Source organism: Macaca nemestrina, chromosome 1 (genome assembly GCF_043159975.1).
Source record: "Macaca nemestrina isolate mMacNem1 chromosome 1, mMacNem.hap1, whole genome shotgun sequence".
NCBI classification, from domain to species: Eukaryota; Metazoa; Chordata; class Mammalia; order Primates; family Cercopithecidae; genus Macaca; species Macaca nemestrina.
In genome coordinates, this window is record NC_092125.1 from 194,186,040 (window position 1) to 194,207,428 (window position 21,389).

Here is a 21,389-nt window from a genome sequence, read left to right on the forward strand (position 1 = left end):
GACACCTCCTGCCATCCATCCCTTAGCTGGGGGCATAGGGACACTCACTCACCCTCAAACTGCTCAGTGTCTCTCAGAACAGAATATACCCTAGAGCTTGGTGGAAATTCCCTGGAGTTGGGGCTTTTGGATTCTCCAGCTCTGCTGGGAGCTCCTATTTGAGCTTTTAACAAAAATCTGCATGCTCAATAATCTCAGAGCCCCCCGCTCCAAGAGCTCAGCAGGTTTCAGTTGTGGCTCCTAAATATTCAGTTCGCATCTGTTCTTGTGAGTTGCCTCTGAAATCCTTGGGAATCCAGGGCAGGAGAGTTATCCTACTAAGTGGTAAGCAGAGGCCCAGGAGACCACTGCTTATTCCAGTTCACCTAGCAAGCAAGAGGTCTCCAAGACGAGGAGCCCCCTTTTGTTTATTTCTAGCGGCTTTGGAAATAAGCAGTTTTCTTCATTGTCGTCTGCTTTTTTATTCTCACATCCTCAGGAAGCTTCATTGTTCTGGGCACTGTAGAGAGTAAATTCTTTCCCTGACCCTAGAGAGCTTGAGGATGACACCTTGAGCCACCTGGGTGCCAGATGGGCACGGTTGATACTCAACAGTTACACACTGGGCCATCTTCTCCAGCTGTTTACAGCTGGAGTCCATTCTGATTGAAGGGTGCCCATTGCCATAGTTACTAGTTTTAATATCCTCCCTGTTGATGGGCACAAAAGGCCACACTTACAGAGCTTCAGGACAGACATCTGTATACCTTGATGGGCATATGGATGGAGGATACATATCAACAGTTGCCCTGAGAGTTATTCTGACCCTGCACCAGTATACAATAACACAGTTCCCCTGACTGGAGCCCCACTGGCGCACACAGCAGCATAAGCAGGCATGAGCAGAACTAACTGAAAGATTGAGGGATCCTGAACTTTTCACACCAAACAAGACACTAGTGCTTTAGGGAGAGCAGGGGGCAAATATTTGGGAGGTGGTAGAGCTAACAGTGTTCCCCTTGCCTTCTCATAGGGCCCCTTAAAGGGCTTTCTGGAGGCACTGGGTAGGCTGCAGAAGAAGTTCTACTCCAAAGGCCTACGGCTGGAGTGCCCAATTCGTACCTACTTGGTGACAGCACGCAGTGCAGCCAGTTCTGGGGCCCGGGCTCTCAAGACCCTGCGCAGCTGGGGCCTGGAGACAGATGAAGCCCTGTTCCTCGCTGGAGCGCCCAAGGGCCCCCTCCTAGAGAAGATCCGCCCACACATCTTCTTTGATGACCAGATGTTCCATGTGGCTGGTGCTCAGGAGATGGGCACTGTGGCCGCCCATGTGCCTTATGGCGTGGCACAGACACCCCGGCGGACTGCACCTGCAAAGCAGGCCCCATCTGCACAGTAGCTGAACCACCAGCTTTACTGATCCACATTGCTCCAGGCTCCCTGAAATACTTCGACACGTCCTCTGGTAGATCCCTCTAGTTTCTCACTGTTCTGTGCTTCTGCCTGTCTGCCCGCATCCCTATGAGTGATGTACTTGTAGGAAATTATGCAGACGGAACTGGCGTTCTCAACATCCCTCCTTTAGGGCAAATTCTGTGCCATGATCCTGAGTAGGACAGTAGGATTGTGCAGAGTAGCTGGATTTCAGGGGGAAGTTAATGGGTCTGAGAGAGGGAGGGTCAGAGAAGCCAGGATTTCTCAAAAGGGACTTAGAATGAAAACTAACTCAATGTGGTGGAAAGAACACTGCTATGGGAGAGAGTGGATCTGGCTTCTAAGCTCTGTCCTGGAATTAACTGCATGACTTTGGGTAATCCCTGCCCTTCATGGGCCCCAGTTTCCCCATCTTTTGGGCGGTTTTCAAGCTCCCTTTTAGCCAAAGAAGCTTGGTTCTTTAAGATCGCCCTCTTAGAAGGAAGCGTTTTATGTCAGTGCTGCTGCTGGTATGTATGGCACCTTTGTGCAGATTACAAAAGGACACTGTCTAGGTGAATGAAGAACAAAAAGACAGCCCCTCCTCTGGCCTGACCCAGTCTCATGCTGGGGTACACAGCTTAGTTAGCAGGATAGAGGCTGGATTTCACTCCCCATGTGTCCTTCAGCTCAGAGGCCTCTGTCAAATGGACAAAATGCAAAATCGCCCCCAGTAACTCTATCTATAATTTTACACATTTTGAAACCACTGGACAAGATGACCTACCTGCTCCTGTGATTCTCTAACCTGAATGGTCATCAGGGCTCAGCCCAGGAAGCAAGGGGAGTGAATTGAACATGCATACAAACTCTCCTCCAGCCAGCAGGGGGCACTGCAGGCTCTTCCTGGGGAGGAGCTTTAGTAGCTGCCTGCTCAGTGTTTCCTTTGCTCTTGCTTTGAGCCAAAGTTCAGTTGTTCCTGCCTGCCAAGACCCTCACTTCCACCACCCTCACTCCCCCAGCTATTACATCTTGTTGAACAGCTCTGCTGGTGGGGAACGGGGCAGAGCATCAGTGTCTACTGTTGTGGCCCCAATTCTCGGGGAAGAAAGTGCAGTGGATGAGGTAGGCGGTTGTCCAGGCTGAGCCCCAGGGTGAGGTGCTACCTGGGGTGAAGTGGGAGGTGTCAGGAGGTCTGGTGTGAGACAAAGGGTACGGACAAAGTGACGCTTGGAGAGGAAGGAGCTGAAATGTGCGCCAGCAAACTTCTCCAGCTATGGGATTGTGAGTGGAAGGCCAGTCAGAGCTGTCTTTGGAGGTAATGAGCTCTCCATCACTGGATGCTGTGCAAGGGTGAGATGACCTCCCCATGAAATGCATCAGCCGATCCTCCACATCTGTAGGAGCCCCCGCGGCCCCTTCTTCACCACTTTCAGAGAACTCTCACCACATGATGAGTCAGCCTCCTCCTTTGCTGAGCATCCCCGGCTCTCTCCGAAGGGAGGGTAGAAGCACCAATGGCTGGTCCCCAGGAAGACGGAATGGGTGAGCAGACATCTGTGTGTGGACTGATTGCCAGGCTTCTAGGAGGAATCCTAGTCATGAGCAAGCACTTTGTAAAGAAAACCAGAAGTGTCATGAGAGGGGCAGGAGCCTGGAGGTATGGTGGCAGGAAATGGGGGAGGAGAGCACCCTGGGGTTTTTGATCTTTGACCTTCTGGGGACTCAGCTCGGGGTCTGAATGGGTTCTGTGCAGTGTGGGGCAGGGTAAGAGATGCAGAAAGATATTCCAGGAAGGAGAACAAAGTGAGAAGGCAGAGGTGGTTCTCAAAATGAGCAACGATTTGGGCCAGAAGGGTGGGCTGGGCTTCTGCTGTCATTGTCAGAGGTCTCCATGAAGCTGGTCCCAGGAAGGAATGGTATGACTGTGTGGAGTGACTAGGACAGACACCCACAGTGACTGCTTTATCAGGGGACACTGGCATTATTGCCCCTAGAAGGGCATATGATGATGTCTTTGCACGAGGTCATTTCCACTGCACAGCCAGGATCCTTCTGGCTAACAGAGGCGGCCTTGGGGGCAGAAGACCAGGATTGTCTCTACTTCCAGAGCTCCAAGCCTAGACAGAGGTACCGTGAGGGCCAAGGACAACCTCAAGGAAACAAAAAAGAAGTGAAGGAGGGAGCTGAGTCACCTTCATTCTTGGCTGAACCGCAGAAAGGCCCTCTCCTCACTGCCAGGGGTCAGCATCACCCCCGTGGAAGAGCCTCCAAGGCTCACAGAACTAGTGACTGCAAGAAGCCTACAAGGCCGGGCACAGCCCAGGCTCACAGCATGGCAACAGGCTGCCTGACCAGGGTGGACCTGTGCACTGGAGGCAGCACCAGATGTCACCTAATTAAGATAAACTGCAGGGATTCTGGGACCTGTGTGGTCTTGCCCCCAGGGCCTGGTGATGAACACCACTGATGACTCCATGTCTCTCAGGAAGCAGGAAAATATGATGCTGGAAGCAGAAAGATAAGGTGCAGCAAAAGCCATGGATTTCACTGGAGCCATCATTAACAGACACAGACAGCCCTGGGCAATGGAGAAAACACTAAGAGTCTAAATTCTATTATTGAAATCACAAATGAGCATCTCAGGCCTGGAAGAAAGCTTTCAGTCGCTGGAATAGAAATCTGCGGCGGCAGTCTCAGGCAGCAGTTACACGGGCCTCCTGATTGTCTTAGAGGTGAGGAGGTGCCCAGGGATGAGGAACACTGAGTGTCGTGTCACCAGGAAATTAAAAAGCCAGGAGAGCACCAAAGTCTCAGGCCTAACCAGGGAATGCAGCACTGAGGCGGAGCAGCCATGGCTTCTGAAACACTGGACCCCTTTAGCTGAGAGCACCACTTCCCCAACAAGCCCTGCAGAACACTGGTTCCAGGAGATGCCTGCCAGCAAAATCCCAGAGCCAATGGGACTGCTGCTTAGCTGAAAACTGAAGGCCCTGTTACTAAGCACTGAGACTGCTCAGCCAGTTGCAAAACATCCCCCTCTCCTATCTGAGAGCCCAATCAGAGTAGCGGGGATATATCAGAATATGCCAGAAAAAAACCAGAAGCTAGCAAGAAGTTCAAAGCCAAGATGGATTTGGCATTATAATGACACTCAATTTGTGTGCACCAGTACAGCCAAACTGATGACTAAAATCTTGAAATACCTCCATACCAGTTGGTAAATAATGCTGCGCTGAGTCCCCTGAATGTCTCTTCGTGGTCTCAGCTGACCCTTCCACTGTGAACGCTCCCTTTTCCCACAATGCAGCCTCCAGGAGGCCGCGGTGGCACTATGGCCAGTGTCTACTCTGTTTTGTGGTGTCCTGGCCATGCTGGTTTAGGGAGGTAAAGTAACTTGCCCAAAGCCATAGAGCTAGTAAGTGGCAGTGCTGGGACTCAAACTCATGTCCATCTGATGCTAGGACCCAGGTTTTCAACCATTTTGTCATACTGCTCATACATAGGCATGGAGATAGCCAGAGAAACTCCATTCTGAGGTCTTCACTAAAGGAGTTTACTTACCCAACAGTTAACATGTTGATTTCCTGCATGGTGAAATGCTGGAATACATTTGAGTGGGTGCTTTTATTATAACTTCCTAAAAAGCTAAAAATAATTTAAATTAGAGCCAAACATTTGCAAACACCTGGAAGCACTTTCAAACAATCCCAAGTTCTGAGAAACCCAGTGTGAAGACCCCTGTTTTGGGCTAATGCAGAGTTTGGCAAACTCTGGGCCCATGGGCCAGATCTGACCCATCACCTGTTTTTGTAAAGAAACTCTGATTAGGGCCAGGCGTGGTGGCTCACGCCTGTAATCCCAGCACTTTGGGAGGCTGAGGCGGGTGGATCACAAGTTCAAGAGATCGAGACCATCCTGCCCAACATGATGAAACCCCATCTCTACTAAAAATACAAAAATTAGCTGGGTGTGGTGGTGCATGCCGGTAGTCCCAGCTACTCAGGAGGCTGAGGCAGGAGAATCGCTTGAACCCGGGAGGCAGAGGTTGCAGTGAACCGAGATCACGCCGCTGCACGCCAGCCTAGCAACAGAGTGAGACTCCATCTAAAAAGAAAAGAAAAAGATAAAGAATTAAGAAACTGATTAGAACACAGCCATGCCCATTTGTTTACCTATGTTTATGACTGATTTGGCACTGCTACGGCAGAGTTGAATTGTTGCAACAGAGACTGCAAGCTAAAAATGTTTACTATCTGGCCCTTTACAGAAAAATGTGCGGACCTCTGGGCTAAGGCAGACAGCCTGGCTGACGCCTCAGTGGGACGAGCCAGGTCACATCCACCTATGCATCTGTGGGTGGAGGTTGGCTCCACTGCCGAGGGGAAGGGACATGGGGGCTCCATGCCCATCTGAAGATTCCAAGTTTTGACTATTTTCAAGCAACCCATGGTTCATGATAATTTGCAGTTTTGTCGATGCACTGATTTGACTTGGGTGTGCTCTCCCAAGCTGATGAGTGAGAGGGCAGGAGCAGGGCCCTTGGCTGGGGATGAGCCCAGCTGGCTGTCCAGCATGGCTTTGTATTCCCGACTCATTTCCTCATGAGGCCTCTTAGGCAATGATGAGCCTGGTAGGTGGATGGGCATTATTAGCTAAACATGAGTTTTGGATAGCTTGAAGTGCTCAGTGTTGATGTCAGAGGCTCCGAGCCAACAAGGTCATCCATGTACTTTCTGTGAAAGCAAGAACAAGTCTGTCGTGAAGAGGGTCCCATGAGGACTTCAGCCGGTTCAGAAGTTACTGATCATGGGCGAGAGAAAACTCCTGTAACAGCTGGAGTGGCAGTTTATTGTGGCTTGAAGGCATGTGAGCAATAAACACAAATACCCCTCATAATGGAATTGTGGATCAGGAGAATTCTAGGACTCTGCAAGTTAAGAGATTTACCAGGCTTCCGGGATCCACAGAAAGAACGGAGAGTATGGAAGATGCCCCATCTACAGCCATCATTGCTGTCGCTGTGCCATCATGATACTCTTCTCCACCAAGCCCAGACTGGGTCTCAGAATCTTTCTGTATCCAGCATTCCAGGCAGCCACTACCAGTGGGCTGGAGCTGGTGTGAACGATGAAACCTATTTTGCCATCCCTATTGGCGTTGGGTTTTGCTATCCAGGAGGCATGCAAGGTCCGGAATGTTCATCCTCTGAGGATATGACACAACTCTGAGGATGCCAGAGTCTCACCTGACTCGGGTAGAACACAAGGAGGTGGATGAATAGTACGGTGTGGCCCGCAGCTTCGCGGGCCATGGGTTTTATCCAGTCTTAAAGCAAAACACGCAACCACCTCCTTTCTGCCAGTAGGTGGCACTGCAGGCCGGCACACAGCTGCTGGCAGTAGTCAAATGATTCTCTACCCACTGATTTCCTTTTCTCTCCTTGTGACTTAGTGCGGTGCTGGACTCTCCCCACCGTTAGCTCCAGCCAGCCAAAAACGACTTCAGGTGCTCTGGAAATGTTTGCTAAACACGCCCGAGTGACAGCCGATTGCTCTTGCCGACAATTACTGTGATTGTGTGTATGTATGCACACATATAAGTTTGTGCAACAGGATAAAAATCGTACACGTACATGTATTTATGTGGGTGTGTGTAATGGGCCAGATATCTCAGCCAACGACTCTGTGTGTGTGTGTGTGTACTCACTATGCGTACAGATGGTTATCTCTGTTAACTGAGTGTCCTGGGACCCACATACTGATGGCCAGCCCTAGAATAGCTGTACCCATTTCCTTCATAACATGGGTATTTGCATATGTGCAGCTTGGGGGCCATTGAGACCAGCCCCCAACCTCTGGCCAAGAAAATCTTGGCTCCTAACCCTCTGCCTCCTACCCCTACTCCTGAGCCTTGGGAAGGAAGTGGTAGAATCTGTGTAAGGACAACCCTTTTGACTATACCTGCCTCATCATCTCCATTTGTTTCTTCCCTCCCCCTAACAGTGCCAAGGCCAACATGTCCAGTTGGGCAGATTATGCACTGCAAAAATCTAGAGGGCGCCATTGGTACTGTGACATGGGTGGTACCTCTTAGACACCTGCACAACCTGCCAACTGTATACAGATGCCCTGGTCATCTCATGGCCATGGCTAGGAAAGTTGCCTTCCTTCCCCGCACCAGCCCTGCCCAACCTAGACAAAGATTCCTGCCTCTGCTTGAGTGTTCTAATGTGGCCCAGAAGTGACTTACCATTGACCTTGATTGGGAAGTATCTCCCTGATGGGCCATCCCCTAGAGGCCTTTGGAATTTCATTTATAAAAGTGAAATGTGTCTGGGAACTTTGCAGTTACTCATCTTTGCAAAGTGAAAGCCTCTGTAAGGCAAACCAAAGCTGTGAAGACTGGGGCCACTGACTCCCACACTCCTGGCCTGTGGGTGAATATATGCCTTCATGGCCATCTGCCACGGAATTAGGTAAAGGCCTCAAGGCTAGTCTTGTAGCTAGCTGCCGCAAAGAAGCCACCAAGAAAATCACTGAGGTCACCCAAGACTGGATGCCTGGGCCGGGGTCACAAACCCCAGTGCCTACAGAGGCCAAGCAGGAAACATAAATGAGTGGAGAGGATTAAGCCAGGTCTTCAGTGAGAATGGAGAACACTGTGGTCTGCCATGGTTGCTGCCACATGGGAATGTGGCCTGAGATTGCCAGATAGCCCACCCCATTTTTGAAGAGAAGCTGGGAATCTGGTCGTTTAAATGCTGACAACTATTTTGAATTTAGAAAACACCATCCGGGCCAAATAAAACATATTCTGTAGGCGAGATCAGGCCCTCGGATCTCCAGTTTGCATCCACTGGCCCAGGCCCAGAGACTTGGGTTTTTAAGACCCAAGTCACTGAGAGTCTGAGGATATTACACTCAGATTCTCACTGTTGGATCTTTAAGAGACCTCAGAGATGATCTAGTTCAGCCTTTGTGTGTTCAAAACTGCATATGTACAAAGTTTTTTTTGTTTTTTTTTTTTTTTTTTTTTTGAGACGGAGTCTTGCTCTGTCGCTCCGGCTGGAGTGCAGTGGCACAATCTTGGCTCACTGCAACCTGCGCCTTCTGGGGTCAAGCAATTCTCCTGCCTCAGCTTCCCGAGTAGCTGGGATTACAGGTGCCCACCACCACGCCCAGCTAATTTTTTGTATTTTTAGTAGAGATGGGGTTTCACCATATTGGCCAGGCTGGTCTCGAACTCCTGACCTCAGGTGATCTGCCAGCCTCTGCCTCCCAAAGTGCTGGGATCACAGGCGTGAGCCACCACACCTGGCCTACAAACTTCTTTATTAAAGTAATAGCGCATATATACTTAACTTCTGGTTTCTACTTGAGAGCATGTCAGTAACCTCTAATATAGAACACGATGAAAAATGAAACTGTACGCATAGTATTGCTTGTATCTACCTGTCAGAAGCCCTTTGCTTTGATAGCATTTGCTGCCTCAGTCTTCCTCATCACCCAACCTCTCCAGGTTGTTTGTTATGATAAACCTAAGTGCCTCCGTAAATGGTTAGAGCATGTGTTTCTTCATCTTTGTGACTCCCCTTGTCTGGGGATAAGACTGCTTGTACTTGTCCCAGCTTTGCCCTCTTTGGCCTGCTAGTAGCACACCCCATTGATCCAGAGCTGTCTGGCTCTTTGTAGCATTTACCTGGTCACATGATAAAGGGTGCTGAGTGCTTGTCAGTGTGGGTCCCTGTCACTTCTCATGCATGTCCTATATCTTAATTTTACCACATGTGCTTCTGCTTCTTAAAAGCCATTCAAATAAATGGAGAGGGTTTTAATTAACTTACATTGTCTTGTTTTTTCCCCATAATTGTATTCACAAACTGGCATATGGCCCCTCATGAAATGCTAATGGTGATGTGGGTAATGAGCAGGCCTGGGACCCGATTTATCCATTAGAGCTGGGGTCTTTCTGTAGAATCTGTTCCACCACATGAAGACCACCTTGAGGGGAGATTCCGCAATGGAGAGCAGCCTGAGACCATCAGAAGGCAAGCTTCCCCCAACAGGGCTCCTCACATGGACTCGGTGTTCCCATCTGGAACCACCAAGGGTGGGGATGGAGTGGGGGAAGAAAAGAAAAGACAGGATGTGAGATGAAGGAAGAAGGGGATAACTCAGACTCCAACCCTCACATCATTCTTCTTCCTGCACCCCAGGGTCTTCCTACACTCCAGGATCTTCCTGCCCCTCAAAGTGTCTGCAGAGCAGGAATCCAAGAGTGGCTTTGCTGGGTGGTTCTTATTCAGAGCCTCTCGTGAGGTTGTAGTCAAGCTGCCAGGTGGAGCTGCAGTCAATGGAAGGCTTGCCTAGGGCTGGAGGAGCTGCCTCCAAGATGGCTCACTCACATGGCTGTTGGCAGATGACCAGAGTTCCTCGCCACAATGTTACCTGAGTGTCCTCATGACATGGCTGTTGGCTTCCCTGAGAGTGAGTAATCCAAGAGAGAGCAAGGCAAAAGCCAGACCATCTTTTATGACCTAGCCTTGGAAGTGACATGTCATCACTTCTAGCATATTCCATTGGTCACACAGACAAACCCTGTTAGAAGGTGAGAGGGGACTACCCAAGGAGGTGAATATCAGGAAGTGGAGATGATTAGGGGCCATCTTGGCGGTTGGCTACCACATATTATTATACCTCCATCAGTCTGGTACACCTGGGGCCCCCAACATTATGTTAACCGTTCTTCTGCCCAGTGGTAAGACTAGACTTGAATGTTTCTCCTGGATTCTCCAACCTGAAGTCCCCTCAGTTTCCCACCTGTCCCCACCCAGTCACCAAGGATGGAGAGAAATATGATTCTTCATCTACTTCCTTCCTCACACCTCCTGTCCAACATTCCTTCAGGGGCCTTGGAGTCACCTACTTGGGGACATCATCGAAACTGTTCTGAGATGTCTTAGTCTCATGGTAAAATTTTTATAATGTCCGTAAGGCCAGTGGTCCCAGGGCTATTTGCCCTGTTTTATAACCAGTGGCCCATGTCCAAGATGAGGGAAAGGCAGGGGTCGGGGAAGGGCAGCATCCCAACACCACCTCCTTCCTAGGCCTTGTATATCAGCCCCAGCCTCTGGTGCCATAAATGAATCCTCTGCTTTCTGACATGGTCTTGGACTGGATTTGGGAATAAAAGCCCCATGATGTGATCCAGATGTGACTGTGGCTTGGAGCTGGAACAAAAAAACAAAGGAGTAACCAGATAAAGAAATCACAGACATAATTCTTTCTCCTCCTGTGTGCACTCCCTTTTCAACTTGCAAAGCTCATCCATGACCTGAGGCCTATGTGTTCTGTTTTTCTCTTGTGCTTACTAGTAGCCAGTTTTATTTGCCCATAGGTCATTTAAAGAAACATTATTTTTGGCTGGGAGCCGTGACTCAAGCCTGTAATCCCAACACTTTGGGAGGCCAAGGCAGGTGAATCACGAGGTCAGAAGATTGAGACCATCCTGGCCAACATGATGAAACCCCATCTCTACTAAAAATACAAAAATTAGCTGGGTATGGTGGCATGTGTTTGTAGTCCCAGCTACTCAGGAGGCTGAGGCAGGAGAATTGGTTGAACCCAGGAGGTGGAGGTTGCAGTGAACCAAGATCACGCCACTGCACTCCAGCCTGGGCGACAGAGCGAGACTCCATCTCAAAAAAAAAAAAGGAAACATTATTTTTATAAACAAGTAACTCAAGGAATAAAATTACAAATTCACATCATAATAGTGAATGGAATAGACTCGGTTCTAAACACTTTATACATTCATTTAATTCTCACAACAACCCTATGAGGTAAATACTATTATTATCCCTTATTATCCCCATTTTACAGATGAGGAAACTGAGGCTCAGAGAGGTAAGGTAACTAATTCAAGGTCCACAGCTAATAAGTGGCAGAGCTTTATTTAGACTCAAGTTGTCTGGCTCCAGAGTGTCTCTTTTTTTTTTTTTTTTTTTTGATGTGGAGTCTCCCTGTGTGCCCAGGCTGGAGGGCAGTGGCGCAATCTCGGCTCACCGCAAGCTCTGCCTCCCGGGTTCGTGCCATTCTCCTGCCTCAGCCTCCCCAGCAGCTGGGACTACAGGCGCCCACCACCACGCCTGGCTAGTTTTTTGTATTTTTTAGTAGAGACGGGGTTTCACCGTGTTAGCCAGGATGGTCTCGATCTCCTGACCTTATGATCCTCCTGCCTCAGCCTCCCAAAGTGCTGGGATTACAGGCGTGAGCCACAATGCCCGGCCCAGAGCGTGTCTCTTAAGCACTACATTATACTGACTCTCTCATGTTATTTTACAGATAAAATGCACAAAAGAAATGTTGAGCTTACACTTAAGTTTGCTTGAGCTATGTCCCCCTGAACCTCAGGGTAGTACAAATCGTCTTCTGTCATTTGAGTTCCTCTGGGGGATACATTTGAGGAGTGGTTTTAATGGGGACCTCCCTAAGAAGCAGAACCATCTGTTTCTTACAGAGCCAAAAAATACTGGTTCCCCTCACTCCACTGTTTTCTGTTCTGGGCAGGGGAGGCACGAGTGAAATATTCTCATCCACATCTTGCAGAGGAAGAAACTAAGTCTTAGAGAGGGGAAGTGACGTGTCTGAGCACACACACAATTAGGTTCAGAAAGGAAACTGAATGCCAGGCTATTTCTCTAAATTCAGTGCCATTCCCTCTGAAACACCACATTTCACCTGACTTAATCTGTGCCCTAGCTCATTTGAGTTGCTACATAAACATAAATGCCATAAACAGGGTGGCTTATAAATCACAGAAACTTATTTTTCTTTTTTTTTTTTTTTTTTTTTTTTGAGACTGAGTCTGGCTCTGTCGCCCAGGCTGGAGTGCAGTGGCCGGATCTCAGCTCACTGCAAGCTCCACCTCCCGGGTTTACGCCATTCTCCTGCCTCAGCCTCCGGAGTAGCTGGGACCACAGGCGCCCGCCACCTCGCCTGGCTAGTTTTTTGTATTTTTTAGTAGAGACGGGGTTTCACCGTGTTAGCCAGGATGGTCTCGATCTCCTGACCTCGTGATCCGCCCGTCTCGGCCTCCCAAAGTGCTGGGATTACAGGCTTGAGCCACCGCGCCCGGCAGAAACTTATTTTTCAAAGTTCTAGAGGCTGTGAAGTCCAAGATCAAGGCATTGGTAGATTTGGCGTCTGGTGAGGTCCCCCTTCCTGGTTCATATATGGTACCTTCTAGCTGTGTCCTCAAATGGTGGAAGGGGTGAGCTAGCTCTCTAGGGCCTCTTTTATTTTTTTAATATTTATTTATTTATTTATTTATTTATTTATTTATTTATTTATTTCTGAGGTGGAGTCTCACTCTTGTCGCCCAGGCTGGAATGCAGTGGCGCCATCTTGGCTCACTGCAACCTCCGCCTCCCAGGTTCAAGTGATTCTCCTGCCTCAGCCTCCCGAGTAGCTGGGATTACAGGCATGCACCATCACGCCCAGCTAATTTTTGTATTTTTAGTAGAGACGGGGTTTCTCCATGTTGGTCAGGCTGGTCTCGAACTCCCGACCTCAGGTGATCAGCCCGCCTCGGCCTCCCAGTGCTGGGATTATAGGCGTGAGTCACCACACCTGGCCTGGGGCCTTTTTTATAAGGACACTAATTATAAGGACACTAATCCCATTCATGGACTTCCACCCTCATGATCTCATAACCCCCCAAAGGCCCCACCTCCTAATATCATCACATTGGTGATTAGGTTTCACCATATTAATTTTGGAGAGGCATATTCAGACCATAGCAATTTGAATCTTCATTCTTTTTTTAAAATTTAATTTAAAGTTTCGGGATACATGTGCAGAATGTTCAGGGTTTTGGGGGGTTTTATTTTTGAGACCAAGTCTTGCTCTGCCATCCAGGCTGGATTGCAGTGCCACTTGAACCCAGGAGTGCGGCTCACTGCAATCTCTGCCTCCTGGGTTCAAGTGATTCTCCTTCCTCAGCCTCCCAAATAGCTGGGATTACAGGCATGCACCACCACACCCAGTTAATTTTGTATTTGTAGTAGAGACAGGGTTTCACCATGTTGGTCAGGCTGATCTTGAACTCTTGACCTCAGGTAATCCAACCATCTCGGTCTCCCAAAGTGTTGGGATTACAGGCGTGAGCCACTGCACCCAGCCTAGGTTTGTTACATAGGTAAAGGAGTGCCACGGTGGTTTGCTGCGCCTACCTACCCATGAATCTTCATTCTTTCATTCCTCTGGCAAAGTTCCCCTTAGAAGCCCTATGAAGCTCCAAGTGGTATAAAGCTCATCCCAATGTGAGAATAATATAGCCACAGCCCAAGGCTATGAACTTGTTACCTGCTTGCTGGGTGATGCTGCAAAACATGTACCCTCTGTGGCTGCCAGGAGAGTGCATAACTCACATCTCCTTCGAGAGAACCTGCTGCAAGGAGCATGATTACCCAACAGCCTGCAGCAGCTGTCCCTCTGGGTCAGGCCCGGGAGCTAGAGGCCAGGGCGTCCTCTTCGCACTGTGTGCCCAATGGCAGGGACCAGGCCCTCCCCCAGCTCCCACCCCTACACCCATGGCCATCTGACTTCAGGAAGCTCAGTCCCTCCCCTCCCACCTCCCCCAGTATCCTTGTCCTGCTGACATCACGCACACACGGAAGAGAAATATGCAAGATTCCAGAGAGGCCAGAGTGTGGGAACCAGGACAGATGCTGCTGGCCCTGCCCACAGGCTGCCACGCCTCCAGAGCCTCTGGGTGCTGCCAAGGGGACTCTGGAATGTGCCTGAAGCTTCTGGCTTCCTCCTTGGTGGGCCACCCCCCAGGGCCTGGGAAAGCTAGGGAGGCTCTGAACACCCAGTCTGCCATTCCGCCCCTGCGTGGCTCCTGCGGGACTTGTACTGCCTGAATGTAGGGGTGGGAGTGTATAAGCTTCAAGACAGCAGGGCCAGCCCAGCTGCTTTGCTCTCAGGGGCCCAGATAAGTAGAGCATGAACTCTGCAGCCCAGGGACAGGGAAGGGAACCAAACCAACATGTTTATCACCTTATTTAGAGAAGGAGCTTGGAAGTGTGTGGGTGTACATGCATGTGTGTGTTATAGACAGACAGACACAGACAGATGGTCCCAGCCCCCACCCTCGCTAGCCCCAGGGGTAGCTTGTGTGCCGCCTGCTCTGCACATGTGGCTCCCAGCAGCTGCACATTCCGTCAGTGACCAGCTGTGGCAGCAGCTGTGGAGGTGGAAAGTGAGCGCCCAATGGGTCCCAGAGGAGCGGGGGAGGAGGGCAAGGGGAGGACAGGAAGGGCCTGGGATGAGCAGGGGGTGGGGGGAGGGGGAAGCAAGGAGACTCAGACTGTTCTCAGGATGGAACGGGGAACAGGAAAGTGGTGATGGGGTGCCTGACATCTGGGTGTGGCACAGAGAGCTTGCAGAGGTCCAGGACAGGCCCAGCACACCCCGGCTAGGTCTTGCCATGTGGGTGGACCAACATAAGTGTAAGGAAAACGACTGGGCAGTTGGATCTATGGGTCTGAACCTGAGAAAAAAAGTCTGTATTTGAGATATAAATTAGCGAATCGTTTGCTCACAGAAGGAAAAGCCAGGGAGTAGGTGAACCACCTAGGGAGAGAGTGGATGGAGACAGAGGCCGAACCCAAATATAACATTAGAGCACCCATTCTCCACAGCAGGCATTGCTATCTACATCTTACCTCACTTAACCCTCACAACAACCCTGTACAGCGAGTGGCTTTGGTATCATCCCATTTTACAGATGAGAAAACCAAGGCACGGAAAGGCCACACTTGTCCTGGCTCACTTTCTGTCTCACTGTGTGGCCCTGGGGATGTTTCTGTCCCTCTCTGGGTCTCAGTGTCGCTAGGCTCAAAGTCAGGACAAGGTCCTGCAGAGGGAAGACTGAGTGGCACCTGAGTGCTCCAGGCCCCTTCTTCCCCCTACTTCATCCTGGGCCATGGGCCGGGAAAGTCCTTGTATGTCTCTGCTGTTTTTCTAGGGGCCAGGACAGACATAAACTATTCCACAATTAATAACCGCCAACCACCACCCTGGGCATCTCCGTGCCAATCATCTCCTCTGAGACCCCCCAGATACCTCCACCATGCAGCAGTTAGAGGCTCGGTGCCTGCCCAGCAGTGGTCTCTGGAATCCTGTTCCAGTGTATAGTCTATGTGCAAGTCAACCGTTCAGAGCCCAGGCCATATCAGTTTAGTGATGTGAATACCAGCCTCGAGAGCAGACGGGGCTGACCTAGTGTGGGCTCAGTGATAGAGAAAGTATTGCTGCAACTGAAACTCATCACTGAAAATCTCCAGCTCGCTCAGCTCTGGGACAGAGAGAAAGGAGCAGAGGGTAGAATAGAGGGCCCGTCTCGTCCTCCCTCCCTTTGGATTGAGGGTGCCTGCTACTCCTGGGCCTCTCACCCTTTTCCTTACTTCTGACTCCCTTTCCATCAGTGAGCAAATTCCTCCTGAGGCTCTACTGGTCCCTGGAGTTGCGTGGGGTGGCCTCTCTCATGGACCTGCCCCTCTTTTTTTCTGTTTATTTTTTCCCCTTAGAGATGGGGTCTCATTCTGCTGCCCAGGCTGGAGCGCACTGGTGCAATGAAGGCTCACTGCAGCTTTGACCTCCCGGGCTCAGGTGATCCTCCCACCTCAACCTCTTGAGTAGCTGCTATTATAGGCTATTGCTGTGCCTGGCTGACGTGCCCCCTTTTTAAACCTGCTTCCGCAACCCTCCACCCCAGACACTTCCCAGTCCATGGCATCCTGCCCTTGCCTCTGCCTCCCTTGCCTCTGTTCATTCATCCCAAGGCATCTGTGACCTCCTGATCACACTTCTTTCCTCTTAGAGCCCCTGGACTGGTGACCAAGCCCTTTTTCTTGGCTCTTGGTTGCCTTGGTCCCTGGTGCTCCATTCTCGCAGGATTCTCCTCCTTCTTCCCAGAGAATCTTTGGTTATTGTTTCCCAGGGTCCTAGCCTAGGTTCCCCTCCCTTCTGGATCTGCACTAGCTCCTTGGGACAGCTATGTCATGTACCCCATGTCTTCAGCCACCAAATCTCTACTCCAGCCCAGACCTCTCCCTGGGTTCTCCTCTTGGGTGTGCCCTAGGTCTCACAAACAGCATGTCCATAGTGAGCTCCTTCCCTTCTCCAGTGTTTCCCATTGGTGCTCATCACCTTCATCCATTCAGTCACCCAGACAGGAACCCTTATTGCCTGGCCTATTTTAAGAGTCTCCTAGGCCGGGCGCGGTGGCTCAAGCCTGTAATCCCAGCACTTTGGGAGGCCGAGATGGGCGGATCACGAGGTCAGCAGATCGAGACCATCCTGGCTAACCCAGTGAAACCCCGTCTCTACTAAAAAAATACAAAAAACTAGCCGGGTGAGGTGGCGGGCGCCTGTAGTCCCAGCTACTCGGGAGGCTGAGGCAGGAGAATGGCGTAAACCCGGGAGGCGGAGCTTGCAGTGAGCCGAGATCCAGCCACTGCACTCCAGCCTGGGCAACAGAGCGAGACTCTGTCTCAAAAAAAAAAAAAAAAAAAAGAGTCTCCTGATTGGTCCACCCAGCTCTAATGCAGGATGCAGTGGTTACCAGCATGAATTCTGGCGCCAGACTGCCTGGGTAGAATCCTATTTCTACCACTTAGTAGCTGTGTGATTTGGGGTAAGTTACTTAACCTCCCTGTGTTTCAGGGTAACTTATGAAGAAAAGAGGTTTAATTGGCTCACGGCTCTGCAGGCTGTACAGGAAGCATAGTAGCAACTGCTTCTGGGGAGGCCTCAGGGAGCTTCCAGTCATGGTGAAAGGCAAAAGGGGTTGAACAGGCACGTCACATGGCAAAAACAGGAACAAAAGAGGAAGCAGGGGAGATGCCACACACCTTTAAACATCAGATCCGTGAAAACTCACTATCATGAGAACAGTACCAAGGGGATGGGACTAAACCATTCATGAGAAACCCACCTCCCTCACCTCCCACCAGGCCCTACCACCAACATTGGGGATTACAATTCAACAGGAGATTTGGATGGGGACAGAGATCCAAACCATATCACCATTCCGTTGATATTCCATGCTTGTTCCTACCTCAGGGCTTTCCACTTGCTGTTCCTTCTGCCTGGAATCCTCTTCCCTCAGATCTCAGATTCCCTCTCTCCATTCGGGTCTTTGCATAATGATTCATCCTCAGAGAGGATCTCCTGACCCCTAAGTAAAATAGCCACCAATCCCCCAGTTACCCTATGTCTCTACCTCACTTTATCTTATTTCACAGCATCAATTAATATCACTAACATTACATTATATGTGTTGCTATATGTTCATCGCCCAAAGCTCTGGCCCCTGCAATGTGAGAATGGCCCAATCCGAATGGCAAGAAGACTCTTGTGGGTGGGTGGACAAGGCAGAAAGTGGTTGGGGATGAAGCTGGAGAGATGGGCAGGGGCCCGAGCTTAAGGGATGGTACCTCAAGTGTGCCCTGGACTGTCCGGGCATGATTATTAGCATTGCCTCCTTTCACTCTCGTAGGTGCCCAGGTTATTACAGCCATTCTGTGTATAGGGCATGGTAAGCAGTTGGCATTTTATTTCAAATGGGATGTGAAGCATGTGGACGGTTTTGAGCAGGAAGTGACATGATCTGACTGGCATTTAAAAGGATCATGACCAAGTCCTTGAAACACTCTTTTGGCTCCTGCCCACACCCACACACACACACTCCACTCTCCTCCACTGCCCTTTCAGTCTTCTCTGGCAGCTCTTTCTCTTCTACAACCTTTAAATCTTGGAGTTTCTCCAGACTAGTGGTTCCCAGCTGGGGGCGATTTCTCCCCCAAGGGACATTTGGTATTTTATCTGGAGATATTTCTGATGGTCACAACTGGAGCGGGTATAACTGACCTCCAGTGGGTAGACGTCAGGGAGGTTGCTTACCATTCTACAATCCACAGAACAGCCCTGCACAATACAGAATGATCTGGCCCAAAATGCCAGTAGTCTCGAGGTTAAGAAATCCTGCACCAGATTAGTACCATCCAATAGGAACATCATGGGAGCTGAATAAGCAGTTTAACATTTTATAGTAGTCACATTTTTAAAAACCTAAAAAAAAACAAGGGAAGTTAATTTTACTAATATATGTTATTTAATCCAATATTTATAAAATATTATCATTGCAACATGTAATCATAACAAAAAATATCAATGACATAGTTGACACTTAAAAAAATTCTGGTGTGTATTTCATACTCACTGCACATATAGCAATTCAGACCAGTCACATTTCAAGTACTTAATAGCCATAGGGGGTTCGTGGCTATTATATTGATGGCATAGCTCTAGGGTCAGTACTACATAATATATCACAATGTTTAAGAGCTGCATAATTGGCTGGGTATAGTGGCTTACTCCTGTAATCTTAACACTTTGGGAGGCCAAGGTGGGAGGACTGCTTGGCCCCAGGAGTTGGAGACCAGCCTGCGCGACATAGTGAGATCTCATCTCTACCAAAAAAGAGATGGAGAGTCGCTCTGTCACCCAGGCTGGAGTGCAGTGGCGCAATCTCGGCTCACTGCAAGCTCCGCCTCCCGGGTTCACACCATTCTCCCGCCTCAGGCTCCCGAGTAGCTGAGACTACAGGCGGCCGCCACCACACCTGCCTAATTTTTTGTATTTTTAGTAGAGATGGGTTTTCACCGTGTTAGTCAGGATGGTCTCGATCTCCTGACCTCGTGATCTGCCCACCTCAGCCTCCGAAAGTGCTGGAATTACAGGCATGAGCCACCGTGCCCAGCAAAAAAAAAATTTTTTTAATTAGCTGAGCATGGTGGTATACACCTGTAGTCCTAGCTATTCGGGAAGCTAAGGTAGGAGAATCACCTGAGCCAAGAAATTCAAGGTTTCAGTGAGCTATGACAGCACCACTACACTCTAGCCTGGTGACAGAGCAAAACCTTGTCTTTATTTTAAAAAGAAGGGGGAGTGCTGTGTAAGGTAATAAAGCCTAATGTTTTGGCTCTGGAACTGAACTGCCTTGTTAAATTCCAGCCCTTCCATTTATTGCCTGTTGGCCTTAGGTAGAGTTACTCTACCTCTCAGCCGTCGTTTCTCACTTGTAAAGTGGGGATTATAATATTACTACTTTATAGAGTTGTCAAGGATTAAATGAGTTCATATTTACAAAACACTTAGAATAGTTTCAGGTTTTATAATAAGTGCTCACCAAATGTTAAGTATTTAGCTAGGCTCCTGCTCTGTCTCCATCCACGTTTTCTGAGTGATCCCATCTGCTCCCATAGCTTTAAATGCCATCAATTACCTAATGACGTCCAAATTTAATATCCAGCTGAGACCCTTTTCTGAACTCCAGACCCTCTATTTAACTGTGCACTATATTTTGATGATCCAAGACATCTCACATGAAATGTCCACCACGGAGCCCTTGACCTTCCCCTGCAAATCTGCTTTTCTTCCAATCTTTGCTATCTCAGTCAGTTACACAGGGCAGACATCCAGGAGGCTTTTTTGACTTCTGCCTTTCCAGGGAATGCATAGCGCATGGATTGTGCAACTTCTCTGTTGGTTGAGGTTTCCACTGACTGGCATGTGCCTGCAGAAGTGATGTGAGTACTGAGGGCATTTGGAATGAGAGTCCATAGTTGTGGCTGGGGTGACCACCAGGGCTTCCTGGTACTGATCGCTCATGACAGTTGCGCCTACCAGCATGTATTTGTAAGTCTGTCTGTGTGTATGTATTTGCATACCTGGCCACCTGGTTGTGTCTGTGGATGTGTGTGGAAGGGGGCACAGGAACGTTCTTTCCCATCAAGTAATCAAGTGTCCCCCAGCAAGCAGGCCTTGCTGTGGGGGTGGAAGCACAGTTATTCTCAGATGACCAACCCCATTCTCCCACTTGAAAGGGTGACTTCCCTCAGGGCCTGACCTGGTAGCGGGCAAAAAGGAAGACTTCTCTCACGTCTAACCCAGCACACCAAGACCTCCTCTATCTCCTCTTCCCTGCCCAAGAAGTCCACCTCCAGGATGCTCTCATGCAGCTTCCTCTGGAGCCTTGGGAGCTTCCCTGAGGTACTGGGCGCCTGAGGATGACCGGTGGAATCTGAGAACTTCCCACGAGTCCCCCTCCCTAAGGACAGGGCAGCTAGAGCCCTCCCTGAGTGAACAGGTTGGTGTGTTGTCAGAAGCAGAGGCCCCAGGAAGAGAGGCTGGAGGGTGTCTCCTCTTTTCCTCTCCTTCTCCCACTTTGAGGCCCTGCCAGAGCGTCTAGAAGGAGCCCTTTCCTGGCCTCCTGGCCGCCCAGGACAACTCGACCTCTGGTGAACTGGGAACTGGGAACTGATTCCCAGGGACAACTCACCACTGCCACCAAGCCAGGCCTTTAGGGACCTCGGCCAGAGCCCAGCTTTCTCAGACGCTGTGGCCACAACTTCAGCCGTCCCTTTTGGGGGTGACTGCCACCTCTCAGAAGTGTGTCTTCCCCTTGCCCCCACCACACTATTCCACTTGCTTCGGGCCCCTGTGGAGGAGCTGCTGGGGAGTTCTTGTTGAGGATCAGGCCCCAACCACCCCGACTAACCTCGACAAACGATGTGTCTGCTGCCTCCAGAACACCAGGAGGCAGGAGCGCGCGGGGTTGACCCTTGCGGAATCCCAGGCATCAAAGCGGCGCCTCTACAGGCCAGCAGCGCCCAGGTGACCCAGGGACAGACGGGGACTCCTGGCTTCCCCGCCGGGCTTCCCAGGGCACCTGCCCAAGGCCACCCAGCGCGCGGCAGCCGAGACAGCGGAGCACGGCCGGACCTCCCAGCCGTCGGTGAAGGCGGCGACCGCCCAGGGCCTTCCCACGGCTCGGCGGCGCGTCACCGCGGGGGCGAAGGGGCGCCTGGGCGCCCGGGGCTGCGGCGCAGGAAAGGGCCCTGGGAAAGGGCGGCGGCGGTGCCC

General features: G+C 50.2%; 1 protein-coding gene and 1 long non-coding RNA gene across 3 annotated transcripts in view; one reads left to right on the top strand and one right to left on the bottom strand.

Annotated features, from left to right (window-relative positions):
• The window catches only part of LOC105494787 (5'-nucleotidase, cytosolic IA), a 21,025-nt gene extending 11,788 nt beyond the window's left edge, over nt 1-9,237 (top strand). For both annotated transcript variants that reach the window (XM_071095569.1, XM_011763611.3), the window contains one exon: nt 1,013-9,237. In XM_071095569.1, the coding sequence (XP_070951670.1) occupies nt 1,013-1,378 (366 nt within the window). In that variant the 3' untranslated portion in view covers nt 1,379-9,237. The remainder of the gene's footprint in view (nt 1-1,012) is intronic.
• On the bottom strand, nt 4,015-21,316 carry LOC105494785 (uncharacterized). The gene is made up of 4 exons (XR_011622784.1): nt 21,025-21,316; nt 18,366-18,533; nt 17,521-17,640; nt 4,015-10,624 (listed from the first exon to the last, which is right to left on the bottom strand). It is a non-coding gene; the product is annotated as an uncharacterized lncRNA (long non-coding RNA).
• Between the last annotated feature and the right edge of the window lie 73 nt (nt 21,317-21,389).